This window comes from Pithys albifrons, chromosome 19 (genome assembly GCF_047495875.1).
Source record: "Pithys albifrons albifrons isolate INPA30051 chromosome 19, PitAlb_v1, whole genome shotgun sequence".
Taxonomy (NCBI): domain Eukaryota; kingdom Metazoa; phylum Chordata; class Aves; order Passeriformes; family Thamnophilidae; genus Pithys; species Pithys albifrons.
This window is the reverse complement of record NC_092476.1, coordinates 1,973,432-2,001,203: the sequence shown is the minus strand read 5'-3', so window position 1 is coordinate 2,001,203 and position 27,772 is coordinate 1,973,432. Positions and strand designations below refer to the sequence as shown.

The 27,772-nt window shown below is 45.2% G+C and overlaps 1 protein-coding gene across 2 annotated transcripts; it reads left to right on the top strand.

Annotated features, from left to right (window-relative positions):
- LOC139680793 (ABC-type organic anion transporter ABCA8-like) lies at positions 1 to 27,772 on the top strand. 2 transcript variants are annotated; one of them, XM_071573710.1, is made up of 39 exons: positions 1 to 93; positions 2,887 to 2,999; positions 3,507 to 3,717; positions 3,929 to 4,087; positions 4,850 to 4,950; positions 5,438 to 5,664; positions 6,526 to 6,664; positions 7,192 to 7,377; positions 8,441 to 8,573; positions 9,149 to 9,320; positions 10,095 to 10,153; positions 11,139 to 11,249; positions 11,628 to 11,803; positions 12,131 to 12,250; positions 12,593 to 12,731; positions 13,260 to 13,350; positions 13,895 to 14,034; positions 14,478 to 14,597; positions 15,150 to 15,309; positions 15,576 to 15,742; positions 16,180 to 16,307; positions 16,501 to 16,635; positions 17,429 to 17,542; positions 18,122 to 18,292; positions 19,028 to 19,141; positions 19,309 to 19,416; positions 19,995 to 20,063; positions 20,624 to 20,715; positions 21,750 to 21,870; positions 22,203 to 22,317; positions 22,567 to 22,658; positions 23,458 to 23,636; positions 24,290 to 24,365; positions 24,852 to 24,946; positions 25,548 to 25,667; positions 26,510 to 26,650; positions 27,178 to 27,257; positions 27,350 to 27,405; positions 27,521 to 27,772. In XM_071573710.1, exons 1-39 carry the CDS (start codon positions 75 to 77, stop codon positions 27,608 to 27,610), a joined length of 4,839 nt encoding a protein of 1,612 aa, XP_071429811.1. In that variant the 5' UTR covers positions 1 to 74; the 3' UTR covers positions 27,611 to 27,772. The 2 variants fall into 2 exon arrangements, with proteins under 2 accessions (XP_071429811.1, XP_071429810.1); XM_071573709.1 differs by having other exon boundaries at positions 16,498 to 16,635.

Below are 27,772 nucleotides of genomic sequence, written 5' to 3'. Positions count from 1 at the left end.
GGGCTCAGCCCTCGCCGGGGCTGCAAAGGGACCAGGAGCTGGGACACCTCAGAGCTGAGGGACACCTGGTCCTCATGGAGAACACAATACCAGGTAAGGAGTCTCATATTTCTCTCTCTAAATTTTTTTTAAGGGAAAATTTATTCAGAAATAGAAATTAAAAAATTCTTCTCAGAGCATTTCCATGCAGGGTTGTGTTTGGTGAGGAGTTTTTCCCCTGATTATTTAATACTCTGTTACACTGAATGCAGAAAAGCTGCACCTTTCAGCTCTGTTCTCTGGCAAATTTTAGGCTTCACAACAAAATATTTAAGAGGCAAAAGAGTGAAAATATTCAGCTTTTCTCTGTGTGTGGGTTTTGATTCTCACCAGGGATGTACTTTGGCTGCAGGTTGATCACTGTGTCTTCCCAGATGATAATCATTCCCTCCACCCTCCTCCTCCTGCCTTGCTGTCACCACTAAAGGCATCTAAAAATGCAAAACCTCAAATTTCACTTCTCTGGAAGAGCTAAAGTGTTGAGCTTTGATAAAAGGGAAGGTTTGGAGCTGTTGGTTTGGTTTTTTTTCAAGCTGAGAGTAGGAAAATAACCTGTCTCAAAGTTTATGTGTTTAAGAGTAGAGCCAGTTCAGATCTGGCTCGTGTTTATCAGGGGGCCAGATGCAAACACAGAGAACTGCACTAACTGGCAAACAGGAGGGTATGGAAAGAGCACATTCACCTCTGCACTCCCCACGTGCAGGGATTCATCCTGGGCTCTTGGAAAACCTGGGGCTCCTCTGGGAAGTGGGAGATGCAGCATTCATTGATTCCTTGACAGCCAGCACAGAGAGGCTCCTGAGGAGCATCTTCATTTGAGGAGTTAAACCCACCAACTCATAGAATATTTTGGGGTGGAAGGGACTTTTAAAGGACATCTTGTCTAACCCTCCTGCAATGAGCAGGGACACCTTCAACTAGATCACAGTAAGTTAAACTTTTATTAGAGGGTGGCGAAAGTCTGAGGAGATGCCAACTAGGAATTCCCTGAGACAATAAATTAATGAAGGGGTTATATGGGATGTGCCTTTCTGGGGCAGACTTTGGTAGAGCAAAGTTAAGCACAGAATCCAGCAGAAGTTCCTGCAACACCTGGAGAGTGTGTTCCTGCAGAGCAGGAGTTTGGGTGTATTTAATGAGCCCTCAGGAGGCAAACCCCTCCAGAGACATCCAGTTGTGCAAATGATGCTCTTAACTGGCTTAAAGCTCCTCACTGTTGCCTCCAGATAAACTCCTGACAGGTTTATTTTGACTTCTGAATGTGAAATTTTGAGCCTCAGATTTTGCAGAGGATTCTCTTTTTCTTGTATTTTTACCTTTTTGATAATTACCTAATGAGTTGATTAGATATTTGATTAAAAGTTGATAATATCTAGTATTTATTAGGTACCTAATTGAAAGTTAAGTTCTTCCTGATTTTGTTCACAGGCACCATCACTTGTTTGAATTCCTGCCTTCATATTTGGCTCCCAGTGGTTTTTCCTTCTCACTCCACATGAAAAAGTTAAATTAAAACTGGTAGAAACTTCATTGGCATTTTCTGAAAAGCTTTAGATTTGCTCCATCATTTTTAAATGAAGTGTTTATTGTGCAGTTTTTACAAGCCCATCATGTTTTCCATGTTACCCAACACCAGGAACATTTGTTTACTGCCCAAACATCCTGGGCTGGGCTGCTCATTTCGGTTCACAGCGCCTGAAATTCAGCCCTGAGCGTGAAGAAAAAAAAAAAAGGAACCTTTCCTAGAAATCTCTTCCTCTTTGCCTTTAAACTCCACCGCAGGCTGTGGTGGGGAAGCACAGGAGAGAGGAGAGCAGCAGGAGATAAGCCCTGTGATAACACTCAGAGGGTAAACAGGGATTCTGGATCCACAGCCCTCAGAGCAGGCAAATATTTAATTCTTCCAAAAGCAAGCAGGGAAGGAAACAGAGTAGTAGAACCATTTATTAACTCCAGCTGCCCAGCCCTTGAAATCAGGAAGTGATGTCCAAGGGGATTAGAGCACTGAGCATTTGAGGTTGCTTTGATTTGGGGTTTCAGCCTTTTGGAAGTATTGAAATACAAAAACATGGTGGGAGGTTCCTTCCCCTGCTCTCCTCCAGGGCAGGGGGTGAGACCTGTCCCTCTGAACTTGCTGCTGTTCTTGCACAGGGAATTTTGCCCATGTGATTAAACTTGGAGTGGAAATAAATATTCCCCATAAAATTATCCCCCAGTAAATACTCCCTGCTAAGTATTTAGAAGGATATAAAGGATCACAAGGGGGTTGAATGCTGCCCTGCTCTAGAGTCAAAGTTCATCAGCATCTGGATGAAAACAGAACAAATTGGTCTCTTCCCAGGCCCCTTGAGGGCCACAGTGGCAGCATCTCTTTTAGGCCACTTTTAGATCTCCCCAGTGGTTCTGGTGGCCTCCTGGGGGGCAGCTGCCTTGCCCCAGAGGTGATGTGGAAAGAGGGCATGTGTGTAACAGGGATGATTTGGGGTCTGGTTACAATACCAGAGCAGGTGAGCAGTGATTTGCCCACAAACCACATGTCTAAGGCAAGACATAAATTCACTTTCTACAGTGAAATGTAGAAAGTGAACAGTTGTCTCACTCTACAAAGCCTCTTTAGGATGAAGAAGGATGAATCTGTCCACATGGAAGAGGCCCCTGAGTCCAACCCAGCTCTCTGTTCCCTTCCATGATCTTGCACTATTCCCTTGATTGTCCAAGCTGTAAAATGGAGACAAGTTCTCAACTTTTGGCATGTTATTGGCTTCCTCTGAAGTGGTGTTTACCTAAACAAACATATTAACTTCCAGTGATCTGTTTTATTCTGAATTGTATCATTTTCTTTCTCAGCTGGAAAAATGCAGGGCATATTCAAGAAAGCCTCAAAAATATTTCAGCAAACCCGTGCTCTCCTATGGAAAAACATTCTTCTGGTGTGGAGGATGAAGACACAAAGTTTTCAGGCAAGTGTTGGCTCTTCCCAAGGGAAATTCAGATTTGCACTACAAAGTGTTTTTACATTTCATTGTTTTTATGGGAGGGGATATGAGAAGCCTCAGCTGGTGATGTGGTTCCCTGGGAAATGTCAGCAGTTACCCCTCTTCCTGAGACACTGGAATATCCCTGCACAATACAGCCTTGGGACAAAGCTGCCTTGTTGCTTTGGGTTGTTGATCCCACCCTGCCCTGGATAGAGGAACACAATGTCCAATTCATGATGATGGTGTACAATTATCAGCAGACCTCGTTGGCTCTGGTACTAAGAAAACATGTTTTTCACTTGAAACATTCCTCCTAGTTTGAAATCACCACACCTGTGGAGCAGCTCTCCCACATGTACAGAGGAAAGGCACCACACTCCGAGGAGCTGGACTGTGCAGAGCTGCATGAGGAGGGTCCTGCAGGAACCTTCCCATGCCACCACATCCTTGGGCTGCAACTCACCTCTGCATGTCCTTCCTTTCCTCCAGGAATGGGTGACAGCATTGATCTTCCTCCTTGTACTCCGAGAATCAGCAGCCATGATCTGGAGCTACCCAAGGCAAGAATTCCCATACAAGTTCCTGGGGCAGTTGGATGATCCAGCCTTTAATGCCACAGGAACGACACTCATGTACACACCTGCAACAAACACCACCAGGAGAATAATGGGCAAAGTGGCTTCGGATTCAGTACTGAGGGGTAATGCTGCTCTTCAATCCTTGTTCCATCTGTGATGTCTGAACCAGCACTTGTGGTGGGGGAGAGAAAAAAGCCACAATATTTTTGAGGGTATGGATTGTGGTGATGTCCATTTACATGTTCTTGCCTGACTAATCAGAGTTTTAGCTGTGATGGTTTTGCTCTCTCTTTTCTTTTTTTTTTTAATATTAATTATTTATTCTGCTGGCAGGTGTAATATTAGAAGAGATGGAAAATGTGGAAAAAATGGAAGCCAAAGGGAATTTGGAGGATGAAGTTATTGGTGTTGTCTTTAAGGATGACTTCTCCTACAGCCTCAGATTCCAAATCAGCAAAGCCGTGTTTCCAAATGAACTCATAGATCACATCGGTAACAGAACAAACGAAGACACAGAATCTGATTTTACAGTAAAAGCTGTTGAGTTGGATCCCTGTGCTGCTCTGCCACCCCAAAGGGATGGAGGCTGCTTGTGCTAAATGACTCCAGAAAGACATTCATTGAAATTCGAGTTAGTTTTTGAGAGGGAAACAAGTCTCAGAGGAAAAAGTTGTAAGAACAACTGAACATTATCCACAGTCAGAGAAACACAGAATTATAGAATGGTTTGGGTTGGAAGGGAGCTCAAAGGTCATCCAATCCCAACCTCCCTGCCATGGATAGGGACACCTTCCACTAGCCCAGGTTGCTCCAGCCTGGCCCTGGACACTTCCAGGAATGGGGGAGCCAAAGCTTCTCTGGGCACCCTGTGCCAGGGCCTGCCCAGCCTCACAGGGGAGGATTCCTTCCCAGTATCCCACCTAACCCTGCCCTCTGGCAGTGGGAAGTCATTCCCCCTTGGCCTGTCATTCCAGTTCCTGATGAAAAGTCCCTCTCCAGCTTCCTTGCTGGCACACACTGGCAGGTGCTGTGGAGTCTCCACACAACCTTCTCTTCTCCAGGCTGACCAGCCCCAGCTCTCCCAGCCTGTCTCCACATTAAAACATAAAAGGTTGAGTAAAACTAAATCTGCATTTCTTGCCACTTAAGTAAAAGTCATTTTCAACCCCACACATTATATGTAAGTATTTATATACACATACCATGGACACGAATTGATTAATTTTTTTTTTCTTAAATTTCTTTCCCCAACAGAATCCTGCTGGGATTTTGCAGGAAGTTACTGCAAAATTCCTTCGTACTGGTACGAGGGTTTCCTCTCAGTGCAGTCCAGCATTGATGCAGCACTCATAGAAGTAAGTGATCATGATGGAAAATGTGTGCTATTCTTTTCAGAGTTATCTGTAAACTTCAAAAAACTAAACTAAACAACAGAAAAAAACCCACACAACCTCCCCCAAACCATTTCATTTTCCCATCTAGGGGGGAAGGTGTCCCTGCCCATGGCATGGGATTGGAATGAGATGGGCTTTCAGGTCCCTTCCAGCCCAAACCAGCCTGGGATTCCATGATTCTGTGATTTTCTGGAATCATTAGTTTCTTAAATACAGGGTGTGATTCAGCAGTTCAAAGAATGACAGATCATTCTCATGGCTCAAGGCAGTTGTTAGTGTTTTATTGCAAGAGAGTCCAAAAGGATACTAAATATTGGTTAGTTGCCATTTATAAACATAAGCTTATTGTTGACAAAATAATAGTTTTAATGCTTATAAAAATCTGTTTCTTCTGGTGTTGGCTGTTTCATGACAGAAATGAAATTAATGCCTCATTTCTTTTCTTTAGATGAAAACCAACCATTCTGTCTGGAAAGAAATGAAGTCAATTACTGGGGTTTTTCTGAAATCCCCCATGATGAAACCTGTGTTAAGAATAGATTATGTTTGGTTCATTATCTGTGCTATATTGTGCTACTCCCCATTTATGTACTCTTTGTCAGTGAAAGTTCTAAGGGAGAAGAAGAGGCTCAAGGTATTGATGAGAGCCATGGGTTTGCAGGATATTGCCTTCTGGTAAGAAATTCACTGTGTAATTACAGAGGTTGTACTATCTAATGTATGTAGGATGTATAGAGGGGCTTGGAGCAACCTGATCCAGTGGGAGGGAGTCCCTTCCCATGGAAGGAAGGTGGAATTCTGTTGATCTTTGAGGTCCCTTCCAAACCAAACCATCCCATGATTGTATTTGCTGGAGAAGCTCCGTTTCCAAGCATGTTGTTGCTGTTTGTTGTGCCCAGCTCTGCTCTGCTCCCCCAAAGGAGGGAAGAGCTCCCCTCATGTGGCAGGGGGGGTGTGGGGAGGCTCTTGGGCTTGAGGTGTTGTTTGGCTCCAAAACATCAGTGGGTTCACACAGAGAACACAAAAAGGGCATAAATACCAGATTTTGGAGAAAACTGCTGGTGATGAAGCACAGGAGGGACACACAGGGGCTGTCCAAAGAGGCTTCCAAATCCAAGTGTTTCACATCATTAGGAAAAGCACACGGATAAGAGGTCCTGGCTGCAGGTGCTCTGTCTCTCTGTGCTGGCATTGGTGCATCTGCAGAGGCTTGAGGAGGTGCAGGACCTGAACATGAGGAAGAACTTGACCACCCACTAGGACAGGTTGCCCACAGAGGGTGTGGAGTCTCCCTCACTGGAGATATTCCAGACCCATCTGCACACAATCCTGTGCCACTTGCTCTGGGATAACCCTGCCCAAGGAGCGAGGTGGGACCAGATGATGCTCTGCGGTCCCTTCCAACCCTTTGATTCTGTGATATTTGCACCTTTCCACCTGGAAGCTGTGAATAGACGTGTGTTTGGAATTCTGAAGGATTTGAATTACAGACTGTGTCCTGTTCAGGGCCCAAACCAGCTGTGCCTTCCTTTGCAGGTTATCCTGGAGTTTGCTGTACACTGTGTACATCTCCATATCAGCCAGTCTGCTGGCACTGATCACGCTGACAGAGGTTTTGGAAAGTCAAAGCTTCTCAGAACTGTATTTTTTTTATTTCCTTTATGGCATGGCATGTGTAAGTCTGCTTTTGCCTTCTTCAATGATGCAGCTTTTTTTCCCCATTTCTTAATTAAAATGTCTGAAAGTTAAAAGAATTTAATTAAAATTTAAGTAAAATTAAAATATCTGAAGACTGCAGAGTTCTCTGGGGCTGGGTGTTATATGAGAAAGTAACAAAAATTCCTCACTGTTGGAATTTATTGTTATAATTGTCATAATTTATATATTTATATGTATAAACATATGCAATGTACATGTATTTTATTGTGATTTTTTTAATATACCACTCCCATGACATTTTGGGAGATTCTGACTTGAAATCAAAGTAAAGAGAGGTGCTAACACCAGGCTGGGAGGGATTTGTCTGTCCCTATAAACCTGCCCTAACCCTCAGACCCATCTGCTAAATGATGCAAACCTTGTGCTCTGCCATTTGCATCTGCAGGGGACAACAGCAGCTCAGCTGGGTCTCTAATTCTACTCCTATTTTCCTGTTGTTTGTTTAATTGCCATCCTTCTAACTCCTGCTTTTCTCTGCTGCAGATCCACTTCACTTTCATGATCAGCTCGTTGTTAAAGCAGCCAAATATTACCAGTTTTGTGGGATTTCTCCTGCACATCCTCTTGGGGTCAGTGGGGTTTTTGACACTGTTGGACGTTTTGCCACCGTCTTCGGGATGGATTTTAAATCTCTTCAGTCCTTTTGCCTTCACATCTGGCCTCTCCACGGTAGGTCCAACCTAAAGCCAGGGCACCATGTGAGTCCAGGGCACAGCAATCCTGCTGCAGGACCTGCACCACGTGAGTCCAGGGCACAGCAATCCTGCTGCAGGACCTGCACCACGTGAGTCCAGGGCACAGCAATCCTGCTGCAGGACCTGCACCATGTGAGTCCAGGGCACAGCAATCCTGCTGCAGGACCTGCACCACGTGAGTCCAGGGCACAGCAATCCTGCTGCAGGACCTGCACCACGTGAGTCCAGGGCACAGCAATCCTGCTGCAGGACCTGCACCACGTGAGTCCAGGGCACAGCAATCCTGCTGCAGGACCTGCACCACGTGAGTCCAGGGCACAGCAATCCTGCTGCAGGACCTGCACCACGTGAGTCCAGGGCACAGCAATCCTGCTGCAGGACCTGCACCACGTGAGTCCAGGGCACAGCAATCCTGCTGCAGGAACTGCACCATGTGAGTCCAGGGCACAGCAATCCTGCTGCAGGACCTGCCAGCCCCAGTTTGTACTGGCAGAACAACCCAGTCACCCCCCTCTGCTCTAAATACTTTGAAAACCTGACTCCAGAAGCTCCATCCTTATTAATCATAAGGATGGTTGGAGAGTCAACTGCATCAGTTGGACCAAGGGTTGGACTTGATGATCTTGGAGGTCTTTTCCAACCCAATCAATTCTATGATTCTGTGACCATGAGTTTTACTGCCTCTATATACACAATAAATGGAAATCTCTATGAATTAGTGCAGCAGTGGGATGTGTGTGGTGGGCACCAAGATCTGCAAGAACTGTGATCTCTGGAAGTGCTGCCTTGGCAAACACCACGTGCATCACCCTGCTGGGGTAACTTCTCCATTGGCTGGAATTCAGCTTACTGAGGCATTTCTGGTGCTTGTGGTCATAATAAAGCCTTTGCCTCCTTAGTAACAGCATCGTGATCGTGAGTGGACTTGGGTTTTCAGTGAAAGAGGTTGTGATGACACAGCAGTAGTTTGCATGTAGTAGTTCTGACCAAAGGAAGTGCCACATCTGACTTGTGCTCTTTTTTTTATCCCCCTCTAGATGGTAAAATTAGAAAAACATGGGCCACCCTTTAACTCAGAGCTGTACCCTCTCTATAACCTGTACCTCATACTGAGCCTTGACAGCATCTTGTATTTCCTGCTGGCCATCTACTTTGATAAGGTTTTGCCTGGTAAGTGGAAATGTGAGAGAAAAAAATGCAAATTTCCTTGTTTTTTTCTTCTGTAACTCTCTCCCCTTGTAGGGGGTGGTGGGATGAGAGGAAACCGTAGTGCACATGAAGCAAAAAAAAGGTGCCCTGGTAATGAGCTGCTCAGAGTATGGAAGGGCATCTTAACAGCCTTGACACCAGGGAATGAAAATGGGAAATAAATGGTTGGGAAGAAACCTGTTTGCCCAGAGTCTGGGTGTGTGTAAGTGCCTCGTTTGGCTTTGCCTCCAAAAAAGGCTTCAGAAGGAATGGCAAACCCTGGAGTGAGTCCCTGAGATCCTGCTCTGACAGCCCTGACCTCTGGGCTTGGAAGGATGTTGACTTGACCTGATGTTTTTGTACCAAAGAGGGTGCAAGTGGGGTCTTTGCTGTGGTTATTCCACACCTACATTTACAGATATGGATGAACAGACAACTTAAACCACAGAATTTATCAATTCTTTCACTCTGCTGAGAGCCCACACTGTGCAGCTGTCGAGGAAATGGTGGCTGGAGAGTTTGGGGTGGATATTTCACCTTCTCTGTCTCTGAATTAGGCAAGTATGGGGTGCCACACCCTCCTGCCTTCTTCCTGAGACCATCCTACTGGGTGAAGCCCAGCAGGGGGTCCGAGGGGCTGAGAGGTGGCAGCGAGAGGAACCACGAGCCCCTTCCCAGCAGCAACGCCGAGCCGATGCCTCCAGGCTTTGGTGGGAAGGAAGCAATCAGGTGAGGATTCCTGGAAAAGGCAGCTCCACAAAGAATACTTGGCTCTAGAGAGGTGAATGTTAGACTGAGTCCTCTAACATGTATGGGTGAGGCTAATGGCAAACACGTGAAAGGGAGGGTCTGTTCAGTGTGTTGTTCTGCTCCAGAGCTGGATTTAAATATTTATTGGATGTGTTGCATCCTCCAAGCTGGTGACCAACTTGCTGCCCTGCACTTTCCTCCCTGCAGAGCATCAGCAGTGATTCTGTTCCCCTCCACCATCACCCAGTGCAGAGCTAAGGGTTGAACTTGATGATCCTTATGGGTCCCTTCCAGCTCAGCCCATTCTGTGACCTTTAAGCACAATTCTGGTGGAGTGTGGTGAATCAAACTCTGCTTTGTGCATCCTGCCAGGGCTGCTTGGGCTTTTTGCTGCTGCTGCCTGTTGATTGTTACCAGAAAACAAACACGAATCTGCTCAAATAGCAGCTAAATCATCACTTTTAATTAGATAACCAAGTGCAATCTCATTCCCCAGGGCCTCCTTCTTCATCCTCTGCATGTCCAGGGAGTTTGGCTTTGAAAGCTTTTAAACAGCTTTTAGGAAAGCACAGTTGTTAATTCTGCTTTGGAGGTACAAGAAATGAATTGCAAAAAGTGATTCCTTCAGAATGAAGGGGACCAGTTTGAGGTGGAGGTTGGGAAATATTCTTCCAATAGTTTCAAAGGTTATTTTGAGGAAAAATGTCCAAATGGTGAGATTCCATAGTAATGACTTGCTTACCTTTCCTTTAGACTAAACAATATTAAAAAAATATACAAGAAGAAGGGCCAGAGCATCGAAGCTTTAAAGGGTAAGAGAGATTTTGCAGTTTTTATTCACTTTTCCCTAGATAAGATCTCAAACTGCTCTGGAGTGCACTGGCTGTGCTGAGTCCTGCCTCTGGTGCTGTTAAATCACGTTGTGCAATGGTTATTTGTGCTGGGCTAAATTAGTGGCAAATTTCTACCAGGTTGTTTGTTATCTCCCTGTTCCCTCTGGGAAAATCACTGTTTATTACTTTCTGCAGCAGCAGAAGTCTCCTTAAAAGCTGTGGGGTTTTCAGGGAAGAACCACTCTAAAAACCCCCCTCTCAAACCTCCCTTTCAAAATGTAAGATATTTTATGGGAAAAAAAACAACAAACTAGGGGTTTTTTGGTCCCTGGCTGTAGCCAAATCTGCCTGAGCTCAGCTCTCCAAGCATTTGCCAATGCAAATAGTTGACACAGTCATAGCATTGCTGTGGGGTGTTTGTTAAATGCCTTTGTGGAACAGGAACTCCAAGTGAAAATATCAAAAACAAAAAATGTGAAAAATATGAAAAATATCAATATGGTCCCCAATGTCTATGTTGAGTAAAAAAACCCAACAAACCAAACCCATCCACCCACAGAAAGATGTTGTTTTTGGGTTTTTTTTTAAGAAAATGAGGTAGCAAAGCCTGGTTGCTTTGAAATAACTGTTGAAATGTCCCACACTGGAAAAGCTGTGAGCTCTTCTCTTCCTGTGGACACTCTCTGGAACCACACTGAAATAAAAGGTTATGAACCTCTTGGAAAACTGAAGGCAAAATTATTTAAATATGGCAGTTAATATAATTAATTAATGAAGTAATTGAAGTGAATTCAATCAAGACTTGACAACAACTTCCTCACTAAGCTTTGTCCTGACTTTTGGGCTTTTGGGTTTTGCCTCTCAGCTTCAGAAAATGTCACTCCTCTGTCACTTGTGGCAACAAACTGCAGGTGCGAGTCCACTTCTCCCCAACTTCCATCCTGATGTTCTGTTTCTGTTCCAGGTTTGTCCTTAAATATCTATGAAGGCCAAATCACTGCATTGCTTGGTCACAGTGGATCTGGGAAAACTGCTCTTTTACATGTGCTCAGTGGCTTTTCCAAGCCCTCAGCAGGTAAGATCATGGACCTGAATGCTGAAGATGAGAAGCTGTTTGTTTTTTCAAGTGGAAGAGGGAAATATGCAAATAAACCCCAATCCTCCATCTGGATGGCCTGATGTTTTCCAAGGAAAACACCTATAGGAAATAAGTTTTTATTCTCAAGGGAGAGTTCTGGTGCCCTGAAACATTTTTGAGGGGTATTAAAGTTTGGCACCACACAGTTATTTTGCTTTTTAATTTTTTTTTTTTAAATCTTTGTTTTATCCCTTGAGAAACATCCATCGTGCTGGAATTAATGTCAAAGGTATGAACACAAACCAGTCTGTTTTCTCCTTATAACTGGGAAATACTGTACAGGATGAAATGTCTTTCATTCATCCCCCTGTGCAGGTTCTGCCACGATATACAATTACAACGTTTCTGAAATATTGGACAGGGAAGGAATTCAGGCAATGGTTGGGATTTGCCCCCAGCTTAATTTGCATTTTGAAGCCTTAACGGTGAAGGAAAACCTGCAAACTTTTGCCCACATCAAGGGGACTGAGAGGAAGGAAGTAGAGCAAGAGGTTGGTATGTGCTTGGCAGCCACTGACTCCTCCTTTTTGGCATCTTGGTGAATTTATGCTTTATTTATAAAATATTATCACCAGCATCTTGTTTGTGAAAAAGAGAACAACCCTAATTAAGGGGTGAAGTGTTTTTTCCATTCTTTCTTGTCCTCGTGTCACGAGTTAGAACTTGGATTTGCAATATTTAACTCAAAGCAAAGCCATTTAAAGTAAATAAGTTTGAAATCTTGAAATCTTACTGTCCTGTAGTGTGTGTAGCCACTTAGGAATTAAAATGTGACCAGTGATCTGGAAATCTGACCCTTGTCTTGGTGCTTTACCCAGGTGCAGAAAGTTCTCGTGATGTTGGACCTCACTGACCTTCAGAACGTTTGTGCTGATGCTCTGAGTGGGGCACAAAAAAGAAAACTGTCTCTTGGAATTGCAATTTTAGGGAATCCTCAGGTAGGGACCAGTCTGATTTATACACATGGAATGTGTACTATTTTAGCACATGGCTTTGCATTTGGGCTTGGCACAGAGGCACTGGTAATGTCCCCTTGGCATTCCAAAGCCACTGACCTACTCATTCACTTACTGGAAGGATGGAGGAACCCCCTTCAATGAGAACCATATTTGTAATTAAAAGGGTTGTGATATCATAATAGGAGAAAGAGCAAAGAAAAGGGCTGATATCTGAGGATGCCTTTTATTCTTTGAGTGAGATCACCAAAAGCACGAAATGAGGTGATGTAAACATGGAAACATGGCTTGGACACGGAGCTCTGATCTTGTTGGCCTTTGCAGGTGTTGCTTTTGGATGAACCAACAGCTGGGCTGGATCCTTGTTCCAGGCACCACGTGTGGAGCCTCCTGAGGGAACGCCAGGCTGGACACGTGACACTCTTCACAACCCAGTCCATGGAGGAGGCTGATGCTCATGCTGGTGAGCCAAATTTGTGTCTTTTGTGTTTGCAAAGGAAGGTTTTCCATTGTAGAACCCACCTGTGGGTCCCATCAGGATGCAAACAGCGCTCACTGGGCATGATCTGTCTCATAGCCCACCCAACCCAGGCTGAGCAGAGGCTAAATCTGGACTGATGTGCCCCTCTAAGACCTTCTCAAGCTCTTCCTCAGGGTAAAGCACTTCCATATTACCTGGATATGTCACTGGCAGCAGCCACATTAGTACTATTGTTTGAATTAATATCTTTTCCTCTTTCCTTATTGTCCCTGTGCTCTGTGGGAAACTCTCCAGGAGCCCAGAGGAATGCATGAACAAAAGGGTAACCTTGAGGCTTAGCAGAGAGCCAGTGGTTTCAGAAGCAAAAAAGACCTTTAACACTGGGCTGGTTTTACTCCTCCTAATTTTTTATTAACAAGTCTGTTGAGTTCAGAAGGAGCAGGGTGAGGTCAGTAAATCCTCAGCAACTCCTGTAAATCCCCCTAAATCCTTTCTTTTCTACTCCCTCAGATCGCAAAGCTTTCCTCTCTAATGGGAAATTACAGAGTGTTGGCTCATCTCTGTACTTGAAGAGAAAATGGGGAATTGGCTACCACTTAAGGTAAATCCTCTTCTTTTGGTCATCACTCTTGTTGAGAAAAGCTTCTTGTATTTTCTTATAGAAAATTCTCATATTTTCTTGTAGAGGGTCTGTGTTTCTGTAGAGCTTCCATGCAGAGGACTGGGAATCTCAGCAATTAATTTTAAGAGACTTTTGAGGGTGCCAAAAATACCCTGCTTTGGACAGCAAGCTTTTCTTTGGAACCCAATCCTGAAATGACTTTGCAACCTCCCTTGCAGAAAGGGGGGCAGAGGGGGAAGATCTGCAGTGCCAGAGTGATGTGCAACACCTTTTTTCCTTTGGATTTCAGTGTCTGTGTTCTTGTTTTAGCAGTTGGGCAGGATCATTGCTGTCAACCTCAACTATTTCTTGCATGCATGGCAAACCCAGGGGCACTGCAGACAGCCAGGAAAATTCCCACTGAAATGCTGCCCACTTTTGAAGTTTTCCCTATGGCTTGAAGAATCAGTGCTGGCTTTGGATTTAAAGCAAGGTTTTTAAATCTCATTTAACATTGTAACAATGTGGTTTTTGACACAAACAGGGTGCACATTAATGACCTGTGTGACCCAGAGCTGATCTCATCCCTGGTCAGACAGTACATCCCTGATGCCATGCTCAAAGGGAAGAAGAGGGATGAGCTGTGTTATTTGCTGCCTCTGGAAAACACCGACAGCTTCCCGGGTAAGCAAACCTGTTGCTTTGCCAGGGGTTTAGAGGGAAGACAAGTGGTGGGAAAGGCAGAAAGCAAAGCTGCTGTGAAGGGGGTAACTCTATTCCCTGGTCCACACTGAGTGGGGTTTGGAAGCTGCATCAACATCAGTCTTACAGAAAGACTCCAGTGCAGATATTAATATTAATAATGCAGATGAACAAAAGAAAATTGACAAACTAATCTCCAAACTAAAATCCACTGAGTCTCCTCTGCTTTCAGGATGGTCCATGTTAATTAAAAACTCTGAATTTTCCACTACCTGCCTGTAAAGAACACAATAATTTTGGGGTGGTTTTTAAGCTGTGGAGATTAAGGCTGTGATTCCTGGAATATCCAACATCACTCCAGTGCCAGTCTGAGTTTGTGCCCAGCCTTGGCCACTGGGCTGAGCCTGGTTGTTCCTGTCCTGCAGATCTGTTCAGCCACCTCGAGAGCAGCCTCTTGCAGGGGGTTGTTAATTATGAGGTTACCAGGACAACCCTGGAAGATGTTTTCCTAAAGCTGGAGGGTGAGGAAGTCATCGATGGAGAAGGTAAAGAACTGACTCCAGTTTGCAAGTGTGCCATGAATAAGTTTTCATACATACGTATGTTTTAATTAAATATCTAATGAGTTTCTGTTAAATATGAACCTTGGGAGGTCTAGAGTGGCAGTTGTAGCCCACTTTCCTGTAGGGTAGAATATCTTCTTGGAGAAGACTGGAAGGTTCAGTCTTAACTTACCACAGGCTTTAAGCACAAGAATTGAAGACTGACAGCTGAGGTTGGAAGGGCGTTTGCCTTTGAAGGGTTACACTGCCCAGACCAAGAGATGGGAAAAGATAAACTGGGCAGAAGGCATTTCACAAGGCCAGTGAAGATACTGGATGTGCTGCCATATGAGCCCAGGTTCAGCCAGTTTGGATTCACCAATGTAAATAATATTCTGGATAAATTACAGACCCTTTTCCCTGCCCTTGTGCCTTGTCTGACTTCAAAAAGCAAAAACATTCCTCTGTTCCGAACAGAAGATCCCTATTGTTTGTTTGTGATTAAAATGTGTCCTTTGAAAGCTGTTTGTGGATAATGGCATGTCTAACACACAGGAGATGGAGACCTTGAGGACAAGGACCAAAACCTCCCGGTGTTTTCCAGGCAGGGGATCCTGCCAGGGAATGGGATGATGCTCTGGAGGCAACAAGTGTGTGCTGTGATGAGAGTTCGTCTCTTAAAACTGAAGCACGACGGGAAGTTCCTCAGGGCCATGTGAGTACAGGAGCTCTCCCTGCCCTCCTTTGGTGCTTCCCAAAGAGCTGATTGTTCCCTGGAGTTACTCAGGGAAATAAATACTGGTGGAGTTGTCTGGAAGCAGAAAATTAGGTGGAAAATGTTTAAAAGCTGTGGTAAAAAGGGGCAGTCTGAACTTAGTGGTAGAGGCCTGAATTGCTTAAGCTTTAAATTTCCCCATAGATCACACAATTAGTTAAGTTGTAGTTCCCCTGGACTCACTTATGGTCTGTTTTTCCATCTAGATTGTTGTTATTTGGAACATTCATCCTTCCACTGCTGATGCTTTTAATAGTACTTCACCTGTGGCACAGCTCTGGTAGCTGGGAAATCACAGCTAGTCCTTATTTTCTTCCCACCAAGGAGAAAATTCAAAATAAGTCCTCAAACCTTCTCATCCTCAATGACACAGGTAAAGAAGAACATGTGACTCACTTTCTGCACCAACCTGAATCTTGTTACAGTTGACAGACCAGCCTTGCCTTACTCTGTCTGTACATTCCTTTATATATTTGTGGTCTTGGGAGATGTTTTCTCTTCAGCAAAAACAAGTCTAGTTTTAGTGATGGTAACTGAGTAGATGATACATGAGAGAGTAATGAACCAGGCAAATGAAATAATAAAAATTGAAATAAATAAACTAAGTATGGAAACACACATTGTGTTTAACCACTCTAATTAAACTAGAAAAAAAATTACAGCAAATACATGTTTGCTTAGAATCTCGATGTTTGGAGTCTTTAAACATCCTCAGTTTTGCAAGTGGGAACTTGTTTATATGAAACTGTATACATTTAAAATAAAAAACCTCTCTAATTACTCTAATTTCTGTTCTTGACTTGATTTCAGGATCAGAAATCGAGGATTTCATTGCTGCTTTGAGGACTCAAAACATAATGCCAGAAATAACTCTTGAGAAAAACATCACAAGACTTCCACATCATAATGGAGCTATAAAAATATCCCTGGAAGGCAAGGTGAGGGATAATTTTTACTTCTTTCATCCTGCACATCAACAACATTCTCTGAAAAGTATTTAAATGAGGCACAGAGAAATAAAAGCACCAGAAAAGGGAGGATACTTTTTGACGTATTAAATAATATTGGCAGTGCTGCTCGCACTTCTCAAGGGAAGGAAGATAATATATTTTGCTCTTCCATCTTCAGAAGTACCAGTTCACAGTCCTGTGCAGCCCAGAACCCATCAACTGCTACCCCCTGCTCATGAACATCATCAGCAACTCCCTCCTGAGGCTCCGCAATTCCACCGCGCGCATCCGCGTCTGGAGCGAGCTCTTCCCCAAGGTCAGAGTTCTCCCTTCAGGGGCAGAACACACTGAAATGGGGAAGTGAGGACTGTGCAGGCTGGAAACCTGGCTGGGGGAGCAACTTCCAAGGGTTGGTTGCTGCCACTTCCTGGGGGTGTTCATGGCAGTCTCTTCTTCGGTTTCTAAGAGCTCTGTAGGGTTTCAGTGCCGTGGCCTTCCAGTACCTGAAGGGAACCTGCAAGAAAGATGTAGAGAGACTGTTTACAAGAGCCTGGAGTGATAAAACAAGGGGGATTGGCTTCAAACTGGCAGAGAGTAGGTTTAGATTGGATATTAGGAAGAAATTCTTCCCTGTGAGAGTGGGCAGGCCCTGGCACAGGTTGCCAGAGAAGCTGTGGCTGCCCCATCCCTGGAAGTGTCCAAGGCCAGGCTGGACAGGGCTTGGAGCAACCTGGGCTGGTGGAAGGTGTCCCTGCCCATGGCAGGGGGTTGTGATGAGAAGATCTTTAAGGTCCCCTCCAACACAAACCACTCCATGAGGATGAATATGGTCAAATACAACAGTGATATTTGCAAACTTTGCCTTTCTCCAACACCCATTTTGCAAGCCCCCCAAAGTTGGCCTCTATCCCCAACAATTTACAGTAATCCAAGTACTTTCTGCAAATTCTAAGATGCCAAATGCCATTTTTTTTCTTTTGCCTTGTTTTCTGTTCTTAAACACAAGTTATCATTGGTGTTCTTACTCACCTGCCTGTTCAACCATCCTATGAGCCAGATTTTCCCTGGGCAGGTGTGCATTATGGGTGACCCTGAATTTCTCCCCACAGCTACAAAACCCAGATATAAAGAACTATATTTTTTTCAACTGCTTCGACTACCTGCTGATTCTGGCTGCTGGTTTGCCTCCTCTCTTTGCAGTGAGCAGCACAGAGGACTACAAGGTAAAGAGCACAAGCTGTAGATGGTCTTACCCAAGAAGTGAATGTAAATACAATATCTCTGGAGAGCAGTTATGGACTGGGGTGAGAGCCTGGCACAGGTGTCCAGAGAAGCTGTGGCTGCCCCATCCCTGGAAGTGCCCAAGGCCAAGGCTGAATGGGGCTTGGAGCAACCTGGGCTGGTGAAAGGTGTCCCTGCCCATGGCAGGGGTGGGACTGGATGATCTTTAAGGTCCCTTCCAACCCAAACCATTCTGTGACTCTATGATTTCTAGGTAGGATGTTAGAAGAAATACAGCCATATGAGCACGATGTTGTACCAAATACGTTTCTCTGCATCCCAGGAAATCGGGTGGGGCTTGGAATAATTTGGATGTTAATAAATATTTTGAGATTGGAATGATTTTTTTTCCTTTTTAGAAATTATTTGATTTGAAACAATAGTGGGACTAAGACTTGTATATACTTGGGAAGGAGAGGAAGGCTCAGCCAGGGAAGGGAGGAGCAAAGGAATAGAGAAGGAGGAGGAGCAGGAATGGTGTTTTAGACTTTTCTAACTCAGTTCCCTGTTCCCATTTGCAGCTCCAGGCTCGCTCCCAGCTCCGGCACGCAGGGCTCTTCCCCTCAGCATACTGGTGTGGGCAGGCACTGGTGGACATCCCACTCTCCTGGATCCTCTTCTCTCTCATGTTTGGGATCTTGGTGCTCGTCACCCGTGCCTGCCCCTTGCAGGCTGACAGCTTCGTGGCCCTGGTGAGCTCTTTGCATGCAGGAAAACAGGCAGACACAAATCCCACTCCCTCACTTCCCAGGGGGATTTTGCTTTAATAGTGATGCTGGGAATGACCCTTCCCCCCAAAAACAGGACTCTGAGCACGTTAGTGTAGGGTAAGATAAAAAGTAAAGGTCCTTTAATAACACAGGGCCTACAGCCCACAGGAATACAGGATGACATGCATGTGTCTCAGTTCTTGTTGCTATGGCTTTTATAATAAGATCCCTCCAATCATTCCTTTACACATTTCCCCAGTCCCACCCCTGGACCAACCCCTGGAATTGGGTCTGGGGTTGTCAAGACCCTCTGTCTTCATCAGCTCTTCTTCTTCAGGCACACAAAGGTCTCTTGGAGTTCATCCAATTCTGGCTTTTGGGTCACTCTCACCTGTGTTTATGTTTCATTCTGTGGGCCTTCTGATGTCCTTCAGCTCTTTACCTTGGAAAGGAGTCTAAACAAGATTAATTAACTAAAGGAATTTGAGCTCCCTGTTCTGGGACAGGGGTAGTGATAGAAAAGCATTAAACTTAAACTGTTAGAAATATTAACCCTCTAAAAATCTACAACTACTGTGTTCTTAAAATCTACAAAATGTGAAAATCAGAACAAAATCCCTTTGGCATCAATAGTTTTATTCCAAATGCACAGCTCCAGGCAGGTGTCCATGTGTCCCCACACCCCTCTGTGTCACTGACCCCAGTCTCTCTCTCCAGATCATTTGCATCATTGGTTATGGAGCATCTCTTGTCCTCCTTGTCTATTTAATTGCCTTCACGTTTCGCAGGAGACGAAGCAATCGTTACCTTTGGGTTTTGATCTTCATTGTGGTAAGTGAAGAGCATCTTCACTCCGAAGTGTTTGGTTTCCATGTGTTGGCATTGGAGGTTTTATTTCAAATATATCAATATTCAGCAGAATAACCCAAATCCGCGACAAGGAATCTGTGTTTTAGCAACAATAAATTGATATTGGAATTACTTCTGCATTGTTCCAGGTGAATTATGCTGCCTACATGATCAGTGACTATCATGGAGTGTTTTACTATGTCTTTAATGTGCTTCCTGTGTTTCCACCGCTGAGCTTCGCGATGTTCTTTCGAATAGTAAGTAAAACATGTCCTACTAAATTCCATAAAGGTCCTAAAGGTGCAAACTGGCAAAGCAAGAGGCACTTTCCAGATTCCCTGTCTCAAAGTGCCAACTGTCAGGAGTGAGGGAGGATAGACAAGAGGAGAAGAAAAGATCCAGGCTGGGGAGTGAGAGAAGGGGCCAAGATTTGAGTTGTTCATCTTTTGTTTGATGGGGATATTTATGATTTCTTTAGTTAGGAAGAGCTGTTGCCAATGGCTGTATTTTGGTAGCATGGGAGGGAAAGATGGAGCAGGAAGACCAAGGGGGAGGAAGTGAGCTGGCAGAAGGTAAAAGAACCTGCAAGAGAGAAGCAATGATGAGAAAGGTTGATATAACCTGAACTGATCTGAGGCCCCTCTGAATTACTGTGGCCAAGGAAGCCACCACCCTTTGAGGCAGCATGAACCAAACCCAAAGTGCAGCTCAAAGCTCCTTTATTCCACCCTGAAGAAAACCTAAGCATCCCAACCTCCCACACTTGCACTGTCCTCGCACTCAGACACACCATGCTAAGGAATTTTCCTAATTGACTGACACTCTTCTCTTGTAGAGCTTCATAATATCTCACAATGATGAAACTTTTCACTTATGGAATCACATCTACATGGCTGTCTTTGCAGTAAGGAGCAGTTTGAAGATGATTGCTTTGGAAAGGATGACTCTTCTGATGCAGTGGACTTTTACTGGGCTTGTATAACTCTCCCCATGAATAAGGCCTGGGTTATATGGTCAAAGTTTCACATTAAGGGCTTGCAGGGGAGGCACATCCAAGTAATAAGGGCCTTGTGCCTCACATGGCCCCTGGATGTTACCTGGATGGTACAATATGTGCAAAAATTGGGGAGGGAAGGGGGGTGTTAAGTGGACCTTATGTCTAAGGCAGAGGTATTATTAATCAACTAAATATTCTGCAAAAGAACAATGTGACCCCTGATGCTGTAGGATCTACTGGAGTGCAGATCATCTGGATTAAAACTGCAGTAGGAATTCAAGGCTTTTGCAAAAGATCTGCATGACAGATGGGAATATATGCCAAGCATTAATTTAACTAGTTCCCCTTTTAAACCTTTTCAGTAGCTGAAAGAAATGAGAGAGTTTCCTTTATCTCCTAGAATTAAAGTTAATCAAGTGTGTTGTTTCCTTGTCTCCACACAAACCTCATTAATTTCTGGTTTCCAGCCATACATCCACAGTATAATTTTCGCTCTCCTCCTGCGCTGTTTGGAGATGAGATGTGGAGAAGCAGTTGCAGGATTTGATCCCATCTTCAGGTGTGTCCCAGGGGTTCCTTGTGAGCTGGAATTATCCCAGTGGGATTGGGTGGGCTTGGTGCTGCACAGCCAGGCAGGGCCCTCCTGGTTCATCCCTGACAGCAGGAGGAGGGGAGGAATGAACTCAGACACTTTGAAAAATGTGGATAAACCTCATATTTTCAGTTTTAACCAGTTTATCTGGAGGGGAGGAAACCAAGAACAAGGAGAGGGATTTTTAATTCCTTTGGGTCATTACAGTTCCCAAATTAATTTACTGGAGTTTCCCTGAGTGTGTCTGGAGGCAAATTGCCACCCAGTGTGTTGCAATAGAAGACCAGTTGAACTACAATGTCCTTGAGAGGATAAAAATTGGGTTTTAAGCTTTTTTTTTATTAAGGGTCATAGCTGAGGTTTCAGGACATTTCACTGCAGCTGGATAAATTATAAATTGAAATCCAGCATTTCAACTCCTTTTCAAACATGTCAGTGTTGCTTCTGGTAGGGTGGAGACTTCCCCTAAAGCTTCTTCAGGCTGGTCATCTGCCACCTGCCCTCTGCTTCTCTGTCACCAACATCAGGAGACTGACCACCTAAGTCATGTGGGAGAAGATTTGTAGAAAGTATTGAATTTTGAAACATCAGACAATGTGATCAGCTATGTTGAGTTGGACTCGATGATCCTTCTGGGGCCCTTCCACCTCAGAATATTCTGGGACTCTGGATTAGATGCCCAAATTGCTTTGAAAACTTTGTGTATTTTAGTTCTCCTTGAACAGATCACTGGCATGTGGGGAGCAGAGAACCAGTCAATAGTTACTGAGGAAGGAAAAGCAAAACTGGGCCTGTATTTTCTCAAGGATGCCAGTGGGGTTCAGTGAATAAATGAATAAATATCTGAGCAAACACTGCCTGTGGAACAGCTCGTGGGTTCCCTTCCAGCTCAGGATATTCTCTGAACCCCCTGAGTTCAAATACATTTTGCAGTGGCTGCATTGGAGCTGCCCTTTTGGAAGTGACTCCCAGTGCTGCCATCTCTTATCCTTGGCTTGTAGGATCCAGCAGAGGAGAGTGGTCACCAAGCAGAACAAGGACCCTGCTGGGGAGGAGCCCCCAGAAGTCCAGGTGGAGCGGGAGAGAGTTCGGAGGGCGATGGTGTCCCTGCAGCAGAACGAGGTGAGTCCAACCCTCTGCCTTCTTCTCACTCTCTATTTTCAGGGTGTTTTCTTAGCTGCTTTAAGATCTCTACTTTCTGAGCTCATGGACTCAGATCTACTGGTCTGATCTTTCCCTCCAGCCCATGGTCACCCCAACACCAGAAGAAGTTTTGCTGACACTACTACTTTTATTGTCATTCTGCTTAATTTCCTTTTTTTTCTCTTGCTCTGTTTCCTGGATTTTTAATTGAGAAATTTTCTCATTTAAAGAGTCATAGTTAATGGTAACAACAGATCAGCTGTTTCATAGGATAGGAGGAGAGTTTTATTTCTCTCTTCATCTCTTCACAGGAATCGATTGTTGTCAACAGTTTGCGCAAGGAATACAAAGTCAAAAAAGCCACTTCCATCTTTAAGAAAAAGAAGAAACTCGCTGTCAAAAACCTCTCTTTCAGTGTGAAAAAAGGTTCAAGTATTTTGCTGCAACCCCTATAAATGACTAGCACCTGAAGTGAAGGTCACATTTGGAGACAATATTTTTGTTAGAATCTTCTTGTGGGCAACCAAGAGCCTCAGGCTCCTGCATTCAAAGTTTTAATTTGTTGGACAAGTTACTGAACAATCCTCTCTCCTACTGTACTTTTAGATATTGCCTAGCACAGATGGAAGAAGGTCTTAATAATTTTTATTAATAGTTCTCTCATATTTGTTCCAGGAGAAGTATTAGGTCTACTAGGACCCAGCGGAGCCGGAAAAAGCACAACTCTAAACATGATTTCTGGGGATGTAGCACTGACTGCTGGGGAGGTGGGTGGCTCCTTTGGAGCAGCTGCAGAGATGACCTTGATGCCTTTACAAATTAAGGATGTGATAAGACAAACCAGCAACACAGCCCTTCAGTCAGGGAATTTATGGACCTGTATGTACAATTTAGGTAGCCCAGATATTTACAGAAGTGAGAAGAAAGTGTTGATTTACTTCAAGCACGTTCTAGTTTTCATCAAAGCCAATGTTACAGATTTAAGAGTCTGGGCTACAGAAAATCTTTGGTGGGTGTTGGAAACCCACTGTTAAAATTTCACAACCCTTGTAGGAAATGTTGAAATGTGAAAACCCCAAAAATAACACTCTACATAAACAGCTTTGCAAAATCAGGAAATTGAAAATGAATGTGGGTAGTATTAGACCAGTAACAGTCCATCAATTAATTATGTGCAGAATGATTAACGACATGTGCTGGGGGAGGGGAAATGCCATTGCTGTTACAGATTTGGGACTGAATGGTAGAAACAGAAAAGTATTACTGGGAAAAGAGAATCTTGTGTTGCTCCCATTACACCAAATTTTGTGGTAGTGAAAAGGCAGGTGGAGCAGGATCACCTGTCCATGAGGCTGTCTGGGCAACCATACAATCACCACTCACAAGTGTCTGCTGACTACTCAGCTGGCTACAACTTGACTTGGCTTGGTTGGACAGGGCTTGGAGCAACCTGGGTTAGTGGAAGGTGTTCCTGCCCATGGCAGAGAGTGGGACTGGGTGAGCTTTAAAGTCCAAGCCCAACCATTCTGTGACTCCAACATGCCCCAACCCCGGGTGTTTGTGCAGGTGCTGCTCAGGGACCAGGATGGAGCTGCCCCCTCCCCAGGGCAGGGCAGCTTGGGGGGCCTGGGCTGCTGCCCCCAGCAGGACCCTCTCTGGCCAGACCTGACGGTGCTGCAGCATCTGGAGGCATTTGCTGCCGTGAGAGGGATGAGGAAAGAAGATGCAGCTCTTACCATTGGCAGGTATGAAGCCAAACGATCTCAGCTCTTCCTCTCTGCAGAGGAAAGGTCCCTTCCAGCCCAGGATGCTCTGATTCCATAGGTCAGGGAAAGGTTTTCCTGCTAATAAACCTGGCTAGTGATCACAGCACCAAGGCTGACAGAGCTCAAGGAGCATTTGGGCAATACCCTCAGGCACATGGTGTGACTCTTGGGCATAGTTCTGTGCAGGGCCAGAGATGAACTTGATGATCCCTGTGGGTCCCTTCCAGCTCAGGATATTGTGATTAAGAGACAGAACCTTCAATACCTTTTTACCTTGGAGAAACAGGATCTTCTGATGAGATCTGATATTGTGTGCTGTTCTCAGTCCTTTGCCAATAAAGATTTTAGCCTGTTTGACTAGAAAATGTCAGAAAAAAATTGGACTTGCCCCAGTTCATGGCCAGTTACATGAATAACTTGCTTCACTCATTAGCTGCCCTTACTGCCTTGAATTTCTGCAAAAATTCCTTCATTTACCTTCCAAGTTAGGAGTAAAATCACCAAGTAACCCAAGGTGGTGATGTGTGTCAGCCAAACCAAGTATGTCAGTGTCTGGTTCCTCAGCACCCCTGACCACAGAGTTTGCAGAGCAAGATGGTCATTTTGGTATTTTCCTTTTCCATTCCCCACAGCATAGCAAAGGCCTTGGATCTCCTGAAGCATTTCAAGACCCCAGCTAGGAAGTTACTTGCTGGAGAGGCCAGAAAGGTACATGTTACATTTGTCTTTGCTATTGAGCAAACATTGGATGTGGTGCACAGAGAACCTTCAGCTGAGTGAGTTCCTGGGATCATTTAATATCATCAATAGCTTTTGAATCCAGCCTGGCAGGTTCCTCCCTCCTCTTTCCCCACTCTCCTGCACTGTGTATCTAATAAGTGCTAACCACAAATTGGATTTACAAGGTAATCATCTTTTCATGCCCCACCACATGCATCTGCTGGTAAATGGGATGGAAAAACACTTTCTCATCTTTGGCAGGCTTAGGAGTTTGGGGGAAATCTGATTTTGAGGGATTAAAATGTGAACTGAGAACACCTGAAGTGTATTTTTTTTAATCCCTGTTCCTCTTGTACTTTGGAATCAAGAGCTTCAGTTTCGAAAACATTCACAGGGATTGAGACGTAGCAAAGACAACTCACAGTTGTGTGGGGAAGGTAAAGCAGACCTGACCCAGTGTCGTTGCCGTTTCAGCTCTGCTTTGCTCTGAGCATCCTGGGGGATCCGGCAGTGATGCTCTGGGATGAGCCCTCTGCAGGAATGGACCTGAAAGGGCAGCGCCACATGTGGTGAGCAGCAGAAACGAGGCATTTAACAGGATGGGGGTGGGTCTTACCCTCTGTGTGGCAGCAACCCTTGGGCAGCCAAGAGGTTCTGCCTCAGTGGCAGATACACCTCTGTTTTCCCTTTTTCCTAATGCCCAGAGGATGGGGGACCACTGGTTCAACTCCTCACCCAGCAGGCAGGAAGCTCTTTCTGTAAATCTTGATGGTAATACACCCAAAATAAATCTCAGTAGACACCAGCTGAACGCGTGAATTTGGTACAAATGACAAAAATTCCTCTTTTTTCAGAGAAAATGAAAAAATTATAAGTATTTCTTCCTTTAGTCATTCAGCCCTAGTGTTTGCTGTAGCTTTTCACCCACAGTTTACACCAAAAGCATAAAAGTTGGAGGGATGCTGACATGACAAATTGCAACATGGCATTGGAATCCATATCATCTTGAAGCAAATTAACCAAAGTCTTTTAAATAGTTATCCCCTTTCTAATAATTTTATTATGTCAGTTACTTTTAGGGAGGGAGACATAAACCAGGAGGGAGACATAAACCAGGGGAGGGGTTTTTTTGGCTGTTCCCGGGCAGTAACTACGATCCCTGTGTTCCAGGAGAATGATGCAGAGCTGCATGAGGAGCAGGGAGCGAGCAGCCATCCTGAGCACGCAGCGCCTGGAGGAGGCGGCCGCGATGTGTGACCGCGTGGCCATCCTGGTGTCGGGGCGCCTCCGGTGGGCACAGCCCTTACCAGGGGGACTCCTGCCTTTCAGTCCGGGGGGTTGTGGGGTTTGGGTTTGTTGGGATTTTTGTCTTCCCAACCTCCTAGAAAATCCTGATTTGGGTTGTCCCAAGTGTGTAACAACCAGTTTTTGTGTGATGCCGTGAGAGACCCTTCCTCACAAAAACAGGACTCTGAGCACGTTAGTGCAGGGTAAGATAAAAAGTAAAGGTCCTTTAATAACACAGGGCCTACAGCCCACAGGAATACAGGATGACATCCATGTGTCCCAGTTCTTGTTTCCATGGCTTTTATAATAAGATCTCTCCAATCATTGCTTTACACATTTCTCAGTCCAGCCCCAGTCCCACCCCTGGTCCAACCCCCTGGAATTGGGTCTGGGGTCGTCAAGACCCTCTGTCTTCATCAGCTCTTCTTCCTCAGGCACACAAAGGTCTCTTGGAGTTCATCCAGTTCTGGCTTTTGGGTCACTCTGACCTATGTTTGTGTTTCATTCTGTGGGCCTTCTGATATCTTTCAGCTCTACCTTGGAAAGGAGTCTAAACAAGATCAATTAACTAAAGGAATTTGAGCTCCCTGTTCTGGGACAGGGGTAGTGATAGAAAGGCATTAAACTTAAACTGTTAGAAATATTAACCCTCTAAAAATCTACAACTACTGTGTTCCTAAAATCTACAAAATGTGAAAATCAGAACAAAATCCCTTTGGCATCAGTGTGTTTCACCAGCACATAAACAGCTGGGGGGTAAGAGCAGGTACACCTGCTGCTCAACCCCAGTGACTGCTTTATTTGCTGACTGTGGTGGTTTGAGCAATGTTTTCCCTCTTCTGCAGGTACATCGGTTCCCTTGAGGGTCTCAAAAGTAAGTTTGGCACAAGTTACCACCTAGAAATCAGGCTGACAGACACGGCCCAAAGCGATGCCCTCCACGCCGAAATTCTGAAGCTCTTCCCCTGCGCAGCTCGACAGGAAAGGTGAGTGCCCTGGGGCTGCTCCCCAGGCTGGGTCTGTGCTGGGATGCTCTGCTGCTCCCACTGACCCCACTGCCCCTGCTGCTCCCACTGACCCCACTGACCCTGCTGCTCCCACTGACCCCACTGCCCCTGCTGCTCCCACTGACCCCACTGCCCCTGCTGCTCCCACTGACCCTACTGACCCTGCTGCTCCCACTGCCCCCGCTGCTCCCACTGACCCCACTGCCCCTGCTGCTCCTGCTGACCCCACTGCCCCTGCTGCTCCCACTGACCCCACTGCCCCTGCTGCCCCCGCTGCCCCCGCTGCCCCCGCTGCCCCCGCTGCCCCCGCTGCCCCCGCTGCCCCCGCTGACCCCGCTGACCCCGCTGCTCCCGCTGACCCCGCTGCTCCCACTGACCCCGCTGACCCTGCTGCTCCCACTGACCCTGCTCAATGTTTTATCTGGGAGCACAGTTACCCTACAAACCCTCCCCAAACTTTGATGCTCAATCACAAAATGATGAATTCATTTTTATTACCTTCTCAGGACTTCTTCCTTGCTCATCTACAAGATACCAAAGGCAGATGCACTACCCCTGTCCCGGTCTTTCTCCAAGCTAGAAGCAGGTAAAAGGAAACAATCAATCAAGTAAGGAGCAGGCTTTCAAATTGGTTATGTGGATTTGGGTTTTAAGGATCCTTTCTCCATCTCTCTGCAGCTAAACAGAATTTCAGGTTTGAGGAATACAGCTTGTCATTGAACACTTTGCAACAGGTACGTTAACGTGGGAGTTCCAGGTTAGAAACTGCCTGTACAAAAGGAAGAAATACCCCGTGACCAGCATAAAAACTGTCAGTCCTTGGCAATAATGGGTTGATTCATGTTGCAGATATTTGTGGACATCACCAGGGATGCAGAGGAGCATGATCTGGATGCAGCATCCAACACGGCTGTGGAGCAGAGACTCCTTCACCCCTGACTCTTGGAGACATACTGAAAATATCCAGTGTATTTCATCAGTGTTACTGATACCTGCAGTCCTAGAATTTGGTTACCCAGACCACAGCACATCCAGCTCTGCTGGTGTTCTGCCTCACAAACAAAAGAATTATTATTTTAATAAATAAAGCCTTTATCCTTT